The sequence below is a fragment of the Bombus affinis genome, chromosome 5 (genome assembly GCF_024516045.1).
Source record: "Bombus affinis isolate iyBomAffi1 chromosome 5, iyBomAffi1.2, whole genome shotgun sequence".
Lineage (NCBI taxonomy): Eukaryota > Metazoa > Arthropoda > Insecta > Hymenoptera > Apidae > Bombus > Bombus affinis.
This window is the reverse complement of record NC_066348.1, coordinates 11,081,070-11,095,008: the sequence shown is the minus strand read 5'-3', so window position 1 is coordinate 11,095,008 and position 13,939 is coordinate 11,081,070. Positions and strand designations below refer to the sequence as shown.

At 38.3% G+C, this 13,939-nt stretch overlaps 1 protein-coding gene and 1 long non-coding RNA gene across 7 annotated transcripts in view; one reads left to right on the top strand and one right to left on the bottom strand.

The window, feature by feature from the left end:
- Window positions 1–445: 445 nt before the first annotated feature.
- Window positions 446–13,939, bottom strand: part of LOC126916427 (A disintegrin and metalloproteinase with thrombospondin motifs 3-like) — a 118,231-nt gene continuing 104,737 nt past the window's right edge. For 5 of the 6 annotated variants that reach the window (XM_050722236.1, XM_050722234.1, XM_050722239.1 and 2 more), the window contains 14 exons: window positions 10,948–11,223; window positions 10,169–10,293; window positions 9,761–9,853; window positions 8,927–9,162; window positions 7,607–7,759; window positions 7,424–7,537; window positions 7,212–7,359; window positions 6,489–6,658; window positions 5,905–6,208; window positions 4,062–4,194; window positions 3,146–3,411; window positions 2,090–2,355; window positions 1,597–1,885; window positions 446–994 (listed from right to left, as the gene is read on the bottom strand). In XM_050722236.1, the coding sequence (XP_050578193.1) occupies window positions 680–994; window positions 1,597–1,885; window positions 2,090–2,355; window positions 3,146–3,411; window positions 4,062–4,194; window positions 5,905–6,208; window positions 6,489–6,658; window positions 7,212–7,359; window positions 7,424–7,537; window positions 7,607–7,759; window positions 8,927–9,162; window positions 9,761–9,853; window positions 10,169–10,293; window positions 10,948–11,223 (2,888 nt within the window). In that variant the 3' untranslated portion in view covers window positions 446–679. The remainder of the gene's footprint in view (window positions 995–1,596; window positions 1,886–2,089; window positions 2,356–3,145; window positions 3,412–4,061; window positions 4,195–5,904; window positions 6,209–6,488; window positions 6,659–7,211; window positions 7,360–7,423; window positions 7,538–7,606; window positions 7,760–8,926; window positions 9,163–9,760; window positions 9,854–10,168; window positions 10,294–10,947; window positions 11,224–13,939) is intronic. The other variant, XM_050722240.1, reaches the window with a different exon arrangement.
- LOC126916475 (uncharacterized) lies at window positions 2,353–3,208 on the top strand. Its single transcript, XR_007710608.1, has 2 exons — window positions 2,353–2,495; window positions 3,015–3,208. It is a non-coding gene; the product is annotated as an uncharacterized LOC126916475 (long non-coding RNA).

Sequence of the window (13,939 nt, the reverse complement as noted above, 5' to 3'; positions counted from 1 at the left end):
ACGTAGTGATTGCCCCATGCATTAACATTGAGTACAACTTAGACGCTGAAGAAAAGTAGAGTTCGTCATCCCATTGACCGCGGATTCGTTAGTGAGCCTAGGATCATTGTCATTAGCTTCTCGAGTATCTAATTATCGCGATTACTTGTCCAATTCCATCATAGTCATATTTGCACTAGTAAATATCTCCTCTATTGCATAATGATCACGTCTAGCGCCAATAGGGATTCGTTTCACGCCCTTAACCCTAACTCTAATCTCAACGCCAACCCGACATATATAATATAAAATATATCATAAAAATAATACGTATATCGACATATTCTAGTATCTAGAACATACTGATCCTACTTTTATTTCTTTTCTAACAGTAATAGTAATCAATTTTCCTGTCGAAGTAAGCGCGAGACGTACAGAATGGAAAATTTAATTAAAGAAAAAATGGTTTCATATTTACGATCTTTATGATACACTAACGGATGTAACACAACACAAATATAAAGTTTCTTAGAAACTCGTTAGAAATTTTACATGGTATAAATACAATTTGTTCTATGTTTTTAACAGCTTTTAATGCCAATTTTCGTTGCTTCGTTTATTACGTCTCTCCACGAATTCAATTTATCAGAAATAGCGATAAACGTGTCAAACGTTTCATTTCGAACTTTTTAAATGTAATTTAAGTTTGCAGTATACGGTGCTTCCGATCGAAAGAGTTGGACAGCTCCAAGGTTTCGTTCCTTTCACAAGAGCGACAGCATTTTCGTTTAAATGCCGGCACGTCGCAGTAACGTCTCAAACTTGCTATAGAACAAAATCGATTCTTGTCTCTCCAGCAACGGGATGGAAGTTCGATAGCCCTGGTCACGTGCTCCGTACAAGAACGTATTTCCGTCTTTACGGTCGACCCGTCGCATCTGTAAAACGATTCGTTTTCCGGAGGAATGCAACGGCCTATTCGCGACTGTATACCCTTTCCGTTGTTCTTCGAGCACTGTAAAAAGAAAATATGATGCTCGAATACCGATCGTTAACAGTCGCATTTTTCATTATAATTGGCCGCTATAGCGCGTTATTAAGTACACTGCGGATTTCTACGCTTATATAGAAAATTAAAAATTGCCAAAATGCCGAAGATTCACATGATACGAGAAAATATATAAAATATGCAAAGTACAACAGCCGTCTGTAACACTTGCTAAGTAAGACAATTATCTATCGAGCTTCTACTTCTTACATTATCTTGAAAATATGAATTTGCATAAAAATCAGCAGCTTAATTATTATTAATAGACATATTTGATTGGCAGATATTTCTGTAAATACATATAATCTACAAAATGTGAAACTTAGTATACTGTTTTATCTATCATTTTTTTGTATCTTTAAACATTCCGCATACTTTTCAAATCACAAGTTGAGCTTTGTATCCCTTTTTAACTACGGAATTTACTTTAAACATATTAACAAATGTTCATGAGGAATTGATTTCAATTTCTATGTCAATGAAACATTTGCTTATCGTTCCTGTTTAGCGTTATAAACTCTACAACTGTTGCATCCTTTTTCTTTCAATATCCTCTTAATACTATCTACCTTGAAAGTAGATATCAGACTGTAATCTCTCACCGAGGACCAATTCGTAAATATCCAATGTCCAGGACACGGTATCCTATTGCATTCTCTGCTACTCATAGGCATAGGGCTGGTTTCGCATATCGATGGCTGTACCATCGTTCGATACACTTCCAATTCGTTGTTTCTATTTACCTCTGTACCATTAAACCCCGAACGAACGCAATAAAGTTGCCGTAATTGCATACCAAACCTTCCACACGTGGTTGAACACGCTTCCCACGGACCTGGTAGCCATTTGAAAGTACAACTGTAATAAATCAAACAAATTGCTGGTCAACTTTTTGCCGGCACGTATCATCCTGTGTACTTCCATCGACAATTTTGTATTCCATGGAAACGTGTGTTAGCGTTAATAAAATAACAAAGGGTCGATATAAATAAATATAAAGCTCGTCTTTTTCTTGTTCCTCCAACGTACAGACCTACTTTACAAACTGTATGTACGTGATACCTAAAGACGTTGCACTTCTCTATCTCTTGAATCGGTTTGGTTGTCAGTGGACATTTTCTTCGCGACACTATTCTTCCGGTTTCCTCGTCTTTGCAGACTATCATCTTCTGACGCGTTCCACCGCCACAGCTGGCCGAGCAGAAGCTCCAACCTCCGAATAGCCATACGTATCTATCCTTTGCATTCCTCTCATCGCGATTTAGAGAATATTCCAAAGAAACCGAAGTCGAGATTCCTCGTTGCAGTACGTTTCTCGGCACCACCACCTACAAGAAATTGAAATTGATATCGGTAAAGCCCGAGGAATCAATGTACGTTCAGATACGAATCGAATAATCCAATCTATTGTAATTATGGATCGTGGATTCGTCGCGTAAACTATTTCGTATCTTCGCGTGGAAATTGTGTAATCTTCTTTCATGCTCTATATTATACTATTGTAGTATCGGAAAAAGGATAGGATTAGGATAATTTAGGTTTGTAAAATTCTCCTAATACTATTTATTAAGATAAATAAAAATAACAGATATTAATTGGACAGAGAACGATAAATGTTCAATTATGTTCAAAATGTTCAATGCTCGTCTTCGGCATCCGCACTCGCACGCTCTCGCTTCTCAACTCATACTGTTCGCCTTTTGCATTCGTTCTCGCCGGCGTCTCAACTAACACCGCCTTTAGCATCTCTTTTGTCTTTTCCCGCCCTATCGCGTACGTGTCCCGAAAACGCCCGTGGCCAGGGTCACGCAGGCCTTCTCCACGAAACTGTTCACTTGAAAGGACCGACGACACATTGATGTACCCGACGATGCCGCGGCTCTCGCGACATTGTTTACGATTCGGCCGATATCTTAGGCCTTTTGTCCACGATACTACACTATAATTATGCATACTCTATTATGTTTACTCTACATTATGCATAGAGATTTATCTCTCGCGATATAGATATCATTAAGTATTACTGGATTTTGGATGTTTTACTTTTTCTGTGTATTATGGTAATCGGTAAAGAAAGTTTGATTCGTGAGAATAAAATATTAAAGGTTTATCTCTTACCAAAACCACGACATCCTCGAACGCAGTACCATCTGCCTGTATAAAATACGTGTTATTATCGCGCCTCTGAACGCGAAAAGCAGCGCCTTGTACGATCGTTAAATCTCGCTTACGAGAAGCTAGATTCTCCTGCACGTTCCGTCTTCTCCTACCGTCTCCTATCACGATCGTTAAATCGTCCGATTGGAAAAGTCGAGAGCCAGCCATCGAGATGTTCATGTTCAAATTGTGAGCGTCGCGTGGTATCACAGCGACGCGTGTCACCTCTGAAAGAGTCACGAAGCGGATCAATCGTAATAATAAAAAATGTAATAACAAGCAAGTTATTGATCGTAGATATTAAACGCGGATATTAAACGGATTTGTAGATATTATCTTTCAACAACGTTCGAGAAGCAATTTTACGATTAAGAACGATCGCGTATCATTCCTCGTGCTTTAACGAGTCTCGCGTTTCAAAGTAAGTTTCTATTTTTCCATTCAATTGGATTTCCCTAAACGAAAAGACCACGTTCCTAACGCGTTTGACTTTTACTTAAAAAAGTTTCCTCGCGAACCGAACAAATATGAAAAGCTGTCGTTGAAATTCGCGTTCCAAGGATCATCGTGTACCATGTTCGAAGAATAACTAAGTGCTGATAAATATAGGCGATAAGTTGATACAGAGGTTGCTTGATGATTAATTGACTCGTCTCGTTCTTGCACGTCGGAGGATTTATATCAAAAACGAAGACGCACGGAAGTTTTGATCCTCCGGGCAAATTGAACTAGCAACTAATCGCTCCGCTCTCGCCGCTCCTCTCCTTTTAAACTAATTAAGAAAGTTGTATCCCTCTCCGCTTGCTCGACTGTCCGACTTCGAAGGAAACTTCATCGCCACTTGCAACAACTCAATTTGAACGGAGACCGGACTGACCTCGTCGAAGCTTCCGCTGAAACTTGTTGACGATATTCTCGCAGCTCGAATTGTCACCATCGCACACTCCACACGTGTCCAACGCCTTCTTCGACCCTAGCACACGGTCGCATCCCATCCGATGGCACTCGCCCTGCCGAAGGAATTTCATTTTTTATCAGTAACAATTAAGAACAAGAAAGAATTTCGACACGCGGGTCGATCCATGAAGCAGCGACGAGTCACGTTTTCTCTTTCTTTGAAGTCGGAGAAAGACAGAGAGGAACGTGTTCGTGTCTTTTCTGCAAGCTCAGTTTCTTCTTCGATATGTACGAACACTTCTCTTTATTTATCATCTTTCACGAGCGCTTACCATGGGCAAATATTGATCCTTTGGAATAAAATTCGTTCGTTCGAAGATTCGATTTAGACGACTGAGATGGTCGAGCTGGTATAAAAGGGAAAATATACCGTCGTGTTAAATCGAATCCGGATCTTTCGCCGAAATCGAGTGCCAGGTAGATGTGCGCACATGCGATTCGACTGTGCGTATCAAGTTGTGCCGAAAGTTTCTTACAATTTCTTCTTTCATATTGGTTTATCGAATTACGTATCCAACGTGAATATTGTATCAAATTGATACGTATGAATTATGTATGCATATTTGTCGTATCGCTACAAAGTGGATCGTACGTAGTTTGATAGAATGATATAAAACGACGAACGTTGCGCGTCCGTTATTTCCTTGTAAAACGAAGGAAACTTTTCGGACTGCTGGATACATCAAACGAGAAAGTCGTACGCGCATCGAGACGATGCTTGTTAAATACCAAAGGTCGTGTTTCTTGAAAGCATCGTTTTACCGGATAAAGGCCTGTTCCAATCAAGGCGGTAGCGTCGAAGGTAGATTTTTATTCCCTTAAAGTAAAAATAGTTGTCGTGAAACTCGTGGCAAATGCGAACGTTAATACGGATAAACCGTAAACGTTAATAGCCGATCGTTGAATTTCTCGCCTGGTTTTCAGCAAATTGCATTGCTGCTACGCGAATATAATTCTTGATGCGTTTTGACGATCTGTATGTTTAAATATGTCGAAGGATACGGGAATTTACATAATTGAATTACCGTGCATGCTGAGCTGATCCTCGCCGCATAGAAGCACACTTCGCGTCTACGTATTACGAACATTTTCGAAGCACGAACCTTCAACATTGCAGGATATACTTAAACTTCTTGATACAGCTTAGTTTCTGCGATAGAGTGTGCCATTCTGTCGCTTGAAAAATTACTTTGTATCTTTATCGACAGTTTTGACAGCAGTGGATTATTCTCAAGTACGTTCGTCCATGCGAAGATATTATAAACACGCGCAACTCCTCTAACGTACGAGTTTGAAGAATAACGCGCAACGCGTCGTGTAATACGCGTATGGGAAGCGCAAGGAGATACTGTTAATTCTAATCGTTACCTTGTACGATCGAAGCGATGGGAAAAAGGGAAGGATATCATAGGTCTGACAAAGGACAATTCGTTGTTCGTCGTGGAGAAAATTCCCTGATTATTAGCGTTAATATGTCGTATTATATCTGCTATTAATTGCTATAAAGCAGAAAGGAGCAGACCGTATTTGTTGTTCAAAATCTGCAATCAGAGAAATTGTAGATTTAGCAGAGAAAGGAGAAGAAACACGTAAAGAAATCTGACAATGAACGATTCGTACTGAAATGGAAGCAACAGATGAAGAGATAAAATATCATGTCCGAATATTGGAGTAACTGTACGTAAACTGTTTGTACTCCGACAAGTTCCGACAAATTCAGTTTTACTGTACTTTCAATCTTGTTATGGAACGTTTCACTTTACCTGTATACATATATTCGTGGATCCGTAGGAGCATGGTGTGCCATCGATCAAATGCTTCCTGGTGTGAAATATCTCGCCTGTCTCTTTGCTTTTGCAGATCAATCGACATCTCAGATTCTCCTGATCGGACACGTACGGCAGCCAGGTCACGTCATTATTGGATCGAACTCTTTCCAGATATAAAATATTACCGAGTTTGGTGCACTGTTGAGCTCTGAGGTCGATAGGAGTTAAACACTTCGGTAGGTCGCAAAGTCTGCAATCATCGCTGGGACCTGAACAATATTTCCCGCCGTAAGCAGGCCTTTGAACAAGAAAGCTGCCTTCAATAGTCGAGACACGAACGTTTTCTACAATATTCGTTTCAAAATTCTTCCCTTCGCTCCGATAAAATACCCAGACGTTCTCGTCGTCGTTTTATCTTGCGTTTCAATTTTGCTTTGAATCGAATTTTAATAATTCTTGCAAAGATTCTGTTTGTAGCGTACCATCGAAATGGCACATCCATTGTTAAAAAAGAATTTTGAAACGATTCGAGAGAACTTGAATTACAAGCGTCGCTATTAGGTAATCCAAATACTAACAAAGGTTTATTGCATTTTCGCGTTCGACACTGTACTCCTACTCCGCAAGTCCTCGAACATTTCTCCCAGCCGCTCCAAGCGCTCCAACCTCCGTCTCTCGGTTTATTTAGTATTATACCGAAATCGAAGCTCTTTCTATTCGTCGACTGACATCGACCGTTTATACACCACTGAAATATTTATACTGTACTGTATATAACGTGTATTGATACATGATAACATACTAATCGTGTCTACTATGGTACGTATGCTATTTATTCGCTACTAATTATCGTAATTAATTAAAAAAATTGTTTCCTTGCGAGATAACTCTTTAACGCGTCCGCAGTGAGAAGTGCAACGAAGGCAGTTATAAACGCGTTGATTAAACCGTGCTAATCGTTCATTTCGTTTTCGTTATACTTATCGTTCATCAGTAGACTGTAGATATCTACGCAAATTCGTATCTCCATGAATACGACTTAAAAAGTGGGCTCTAGATAAACAATTGTTCCGTTATTATTTATTGCCATTTCGGCATCCTGTGCATCTTCTCGTCTGCGAATCTTTTTTATATAAATATTATATAATTATAATATTATATAATTATTATATAATATTAATATAAAATATTATATAATATTATATGTATAATATTATATATTATAATTATATTTTATATAAATATAAAACGTATAAACGTAAAACTCCGCGGTTTAATTATTAGTAACCAAGTTAAACTACCTGCTGTCGCTTTACCTTCGAGTCACCGCATAATGTACCCTCCAGAGGCGGTCCCTTCTTAGTCTTGCATGTTTCAGACACGTTACTGTTACCGCACCACAGACGAGAACACGGTTCCGCCACGTCGAAGGTCTTGCAGTGCTCGTAACTGAATTCGATGGAAAACTCGTTATCGAAAGGCCGAGCAACGATAATTTGCGTATGAAACGTACCCTTCGCCGAATTCCATGCGACACTGCTCGTCCATCGTAAACGTCTCGCGAATGGTGTCTCTCAGTTGGGAGAGGCCATCGTGCTTCGGCTTATTCGACAAACAGGACCACCGTCTGCAAGTACCTATTTTAGGAGTATGTAATTCTAAGAAGGATATTCTTGTGTAGAACGAGCATCCTTACCTCACTCTACGATGGAACTCCTTTTTCGAGCAAGGGGACCAATAAAAATGATGGAACGTGGCAGCGACCATCGGTGCCATCACGCTTCCTCGAGATCCCTCTTCCTTGCACGCGTTTCCGGTCGTTTCGTCTCCGTCGTGAGTCAGACCTAGACTACGGGAAACACGTTTGTGTCGTTGTCGAAGCGGACAAAGAAATAATCTTGTTGGCGTTTGTAGGAGATTACGCAGGAGCGGCTCTCTTGGTAGTTTTGTGCAAAAAAACCGTCACGAAGCATTCGTTGTCCTCGTTATCTCGTTGTCAAGCACTTTCGATCGCTTCTTTCTTTTTCGCACGATCAACCTTGTACGTTTCTTAGGTGGAACAACGCGAGTTACATCGACCAACGCGCAAAGAAACGCGATTCTGTTCGGAAGAAACGTTGTTCACCTTCGTACGTTCTCTGCGCGCGCGTTCATTGGCAAAAGGAAAAAGAAAGAAGAAAAACTAGTAACATGGAAACCTCCTCGCTCTGGAAAAGTCTTTTCATACGGTAAGCGATTTTCTAATATTTCCAGATTACAAAGTTAGATGCTCCTTTCTCTTTGGTTCCTTTAATTTCCCGTTTCGTCATTAGTATCGCGCTATTTACTTTCTATTTGAATGCGAGAAATACCAGCATATTGTTTGTGGCATCTATGCGACAGCTAATGCAACCTTGTAATATTATTTTCTATGAGGACGGACGAGTTGCGAGCCACGGTTTCCTTTGCAAAGTCAACACTCGCGACGAGTACCGTACGATGCGATAAAAAGAAATTTGACGCTGAGAAACAGGGTCAAGGTCAACTTTGCGTCCCACTTTTTTAAATCTCCGTCGATCCAGAAGCGTAGAATTCCTCTATACTGTGATTTTACTACAATTTTTCTACATCCTCCGTGTAGCGAATAAGTATAATGGCAATAAGAACGCGCTAATGTTAAATATAAATATAAACGCAGTATCGCTTTTGTCTCAAAAAGCAAACGTCATTTTTTGGAGACAAAAGCGAGGAACGAAACAAGAGGATCTAGAAGAGATTTATGTTACAAATAGATAGGAATCGCAAAGCCGCAAGAACGCACATAATACGCAAAGATCTATGGCAGATTCAAAGTACAGTACTCGTTGTGATATTCGGTAAAGATAATAAGTTCTCCTATGGAGATTTCATTTTTCAAATTATTCTCGTAAAAGTGCGTATTTGCATAAATAAATAGCACACGGTCTCTGCGTAAATACCCAGGCCAGTTATAAATATTTCAGTTTGCCAACGATATCCCAACATGTGGGACACTCACATGTGTGCTACTTCGTGAGCGATGATAAAGGCGCTGGTCAAGCCTTCGTCTCGATTTAACGCGCACGATCTCGCGGGATCGCATACTCCTGACACAGGTGCGTAACCGGAAGGACCTCCTATATCTAACCGCGTCAACCATACAGCAACATCGTGATTTACGTCCTTCGAGGACAGCATCTTTCTGTTCCATTTGTTCACGTTCTCGAGAGATCGTCTGGCATCGCCACGGCGGACCTACGACAACGTTTAATATTTTCTTAATAAAAGCTAGCAAATATTACGAATATATTATATTTATTATTACATCATGCATTATATACTATATATAAATATTCGTCAATGATAATAAATATATGTGCAAGTAATCGTGTTGTTGATTGTAATCAAATGTAACTTGTAACGTTGTTAGTATTTTAATCTTTCTGAAAAATGTTGAAATGTTGATTCAACGGCAGAGAAGAATAGCAGAAAAAGAAAAGTAAAAGGAATCGCAAGTGTCGTATATCAATGGTATTATCATAGGTCTATAACATTAAATTAAGATTCTTAAGAGATGAAAAAGGTTTAATAGTCGATTATACAGATATTTCGGATACACGATAAATGCGAGGTTTGTCAATGATTCGTGAAGATTGTTTGTTTGGAAATTTGTTTCCAAGGGATCGTTCACGGTTGTCCAATTTAACAAAATGGAACTCGTTGCATTTTATCGATCTAAAACGTCGTGCGCAGATATTTTGACCTATATAATTTATATACCATACACTGTACAGATAAGTAGAAAATAAAATAATTGACACTTAAATGATTTAATTTAATGGAAATCGCTTACCATACCGTCTCGTTTTTCCGCGTATAAAATCATTCGTACGATCACTAGAATCATGTTGGATTCGAGCGATGGATCCATGTAAATTGCACTGACCTAGAATTAAAATACGTACGAAAATGTAACAGGCGTTAAAACAGTATTACAGCCTTACAAATAAATTATTATTCAAAACTCTCGTAAATACATCGTATCTTATATAATTTTCTTAAAAAATTAATTTTATTCGTTATATTTATCTTAGGAAATGTACGTTATTAATCTCAACAGCATTGGAAAACCAATTACCGAATGGCTGAAATTAATCGATTACAAAATTCCATTACGGTTTCCCGGTTGCTTGCGTACATATGTAGAAGGAGGTATTCTATATCTAAGTATAATAACAGAATTTCGTTTGGTATTACTTACGATGTTTAAAAGAGCCAAGATATATTGCTGTACTCGAATTCCATGAAAATCTACCACGGAGTAATCAGCAGCTATTCCAAGCTCTAGCCATCGTGGCGGCGAATCCTTAGCAGCTGGTCTTTTCTCTAGAAATGACTTATCTTAGAAATCGACTTATCTTCCACGAAATTAGAAAGTCTACTCGACTCGACTTGATAGCTTAAACGCATGGTTATTAAAAGCATAAATTAATATCTACGAGCAAGTATTCGTGGAATAATTATTATGATATAAATAATTATTTCAAAAGTATAATTTCAAAAATATCAATTCGGTATCACCGTGAATTTCATCCTGCAAATTTCTTTAAAATTCTTGACAAATTTTGGTAAACGTATTCCTCCAGCAAATTTTTCTATTTTTCTATTTTTTTACATTAAATTAGGCAAGATAGATAAATATTCGTGCAATGGACAATATACATATGTGTAATAGACAGGGGATAATGAAATAAATTAAAAACAGCGAAATATAAATGAACGTGTAGAAGATCAAGCGAGAGTGGAACGCAATAGGGAGAATAATTGTAAACCGAGTTCCTTTTAAGGCTGAAGATGAGCTATTCTTATATTACATGCTGTTATTATTACTTTTGTACACGATAGATTGGAATATCAGTACAATTTCTTTCTTTCAGTAATATTCGATGATTCGTTAATTTATTAACCGCTATATTGTACGTGGCAAGTAGAAAAGCAACGATCGTACAAGAATGGCATTTGGAAAAATATTTGACTTACTTGATAATCTGTTCCTTTGCCATTTAGGACCAGAGAAGTATCCAATTTCCTCGGGATTTACGTCGATCGATAATTCTTCCACTATTGTATCGTTGTATTCTGTGGAGACATCGTCTTTTTCATCGTACAGAATCAATTTCTCAGCTTCTGGGTATTCCACGTCGAAGACGTCACCGGAAAGATTATAAAATCCCTGAACATCGTGGCTTAAGGAATCGCGTTTGCTTCGTTTCGACTTTCTCTTACTTTCTTCAACTTCAAATTTATTCGATTTCCCTGTAACCGAATTATCAACGTTTTACCACGTTTGCCTGTCTTATCTTCGCTATTCTCGTTACGGATAAAATGAAAAAATAGTTGCAAAATTTCTGAAATTGTAAATACGACCAGACTGGAACGTATCAACGACATATACGGTGTCACAAAATTGTGACAAGTCAATATTCCAGTTGTTAGTTTGTTGAATTTACGCCACCGCTGATTAAACGTATCACGCTTTAATAGAAAATTCAATTTCCCAGCGGGGAAAATGGAATTTTGCGCTAATTAAAGTATTGCGCTTTTGTACAAAATTCCATTGTTTTCTGTTGCCCGCGAAAATGCAATTTTACGACGGACATTTCAGACAAATTTCCATCAGACGGCTTTCCATCCGTAAAAAAGCATGCTATCTATAAAAGTGTCAATGGAAATTGATCAAAGTAACGTCAAACAAAGCCGTTTAAACAGCGAGGTAAATAGACCAATTGCTTTTAACAAAACCTGCTCTTCGTTGCTCTTAACCGTCACTTTCACTTTTAAATATCAATCGGCGCTGTTCCTCATTAAAATTTCGATTTAAATCGAACGAGAAATACAGCGTAACACTTGGAATTTTCTATCGTTTCTCAACCATACTTCGAACATTTACGTCGCATTCTTCGATCCATAGGATCGCGATGTTGGATTCTTCGATTTCGATACAAAAACGTTTCACAGCTTTCGACGCGGGCAATTTAATTAAGAGAACAAATAATTTGTTTATAAACTGCCAATTACGTGCCTTGAATTTCCGATATATGCAATAAATTTCATTGCTACTCGACCTAAATGGGTCATAAAGTTGCAACCGTGTAAACCGTGCTACGTAATTTTATTGCATTCAATTTTCCACGTTTCCAACAATTTATCAAATTAGAATTTATCCGCGCATCGTACGAAATTTTTCATAAAAATTGATTAATAATAGTAGATATATAGGTCCTCGTATTCGTAAAACAGATTTTTAATCCGTAAACAACGAGTCGTGGAAATTACGATACGATCGATTTTCAACTTAGCAAAATTTGTTTCCATTTGATATTCACATCCAGATTGTATTTCCTTTGTAATAAATTAATTATACAATTAAATAAATTTATTATTCGAACCGATATTCAGATACAGTTCGAGTATACTTGATAAATTTTCAGACTCGATTCTCCAAGTCGAAAATGAGAACGTTTTATCCTATACTTTTTCTTCATTTTTCCACAAGGATTCGCGTTGTTCTCGCTTTCAGACGTTGTTCGGTTGCATCCTGTATATACGGGGTGTGCCAAATTTAAACCGCCAAATTGTAAGGAGTTGATTTACAGACAAGAAGAAGAAGAAGAAGGAAGAATTTTATATAATGTTCGTCAACGGACGTTTCTTTACAGAATTCCAAACGAGTATCGTTCGTACGAAGCAGGTAGCGACGCGTTTTCCATCGCAGCGTGCAAAGGTTCGCTGTATTATCGTGTCAGCGCAGTTGCATGCTTTTTATCATGCGACAACAAGCCCGTGTCGTTAATAGCTACAATAATGATACAATGCAAAATAATTATCTAGTATCTTTGATTGGTCGTTGGAGAACGTTGTCCGTGTGCTCGGATAGAAGCCTGACATCGATCAACGATGAGATTAATACGATCTCGTACACACAGTTGCCACCAATTCGATCGAGTTCCAAAAACCGCGTGTTTTTACTCGTTGCGCTAGTTGTTCACGCGAACTCGCATCTCCAGAATAAACCTTCCGTTTTACAGTTGCGAAATCATAAATACAGAAAAGAAAACGCAGTTCTTGAAAGTCTGACGAAACGCTGATAATACGGTCAATTGTCGCGTGCCGTGGAATGGAAAATTCGTCGTTACTTGTTTCATACGTACGATACTTGTTTGTAACTGTGGAAAAACGCGTTTATTGCCCAGCTTCGTACGACATGTTTTTCGGTAAATATTTACAAAGCGGACAATCTCGCCATATTCAACGGCTTTGAAATATGTTTGCCAAGGCTAATATTCCGAACAACTTTTTCCTGTAATACTCTTTACCGTCGCTCTGCTTTCCGCGATATTCGCAGCAATTTCTGTCTCGACGACGGCGATGATTTCGTAGTTTCGCTTTTCTCGATATCACTGCTAAAGCTTTTCCTACCTCGAATAACGACGCAAAGCTTCGTATGAATCGTATCTATCCTGTTACTTGATTCGCGAATTTAATTCACGGTAGCCTCAGTGATGTTTCTTCTCTGTGCGAGTTGAAAATGATTATCAGAAATGCATATATATATATAAATGTACGGACATCAACGTCCGAGAAGTTCGTCCAGGCCAAACGGTAACGCGTACAGGAAACATTTGTTCAAAATGACTTTGACTTTGGCGATATTTTCAAATTGGAATTAGCTAATGGTCGTTCGCTTTCTAAATGATTATTTCTTTTTCTTCTTTTTGCCTGCAGATTAAGCCCTCTCTGTTTGACGGTTTAAATTTATTAAATTAAATTTATTAAACCGAATATATATATATTCGTTTGTACTACGATTACTCTCATACTCTATGTATGGTATTATCATATCGACGCTATCAGTTCTTACAGTATCACGATCAGAGTCATTTTTAGAATAGAAGAAGCAATTAACGGCGGATCGCAAAGTAAGAAGCTTATAACATAATTGGCAAGGAAGTCGGTAAATCGATCAACCAAT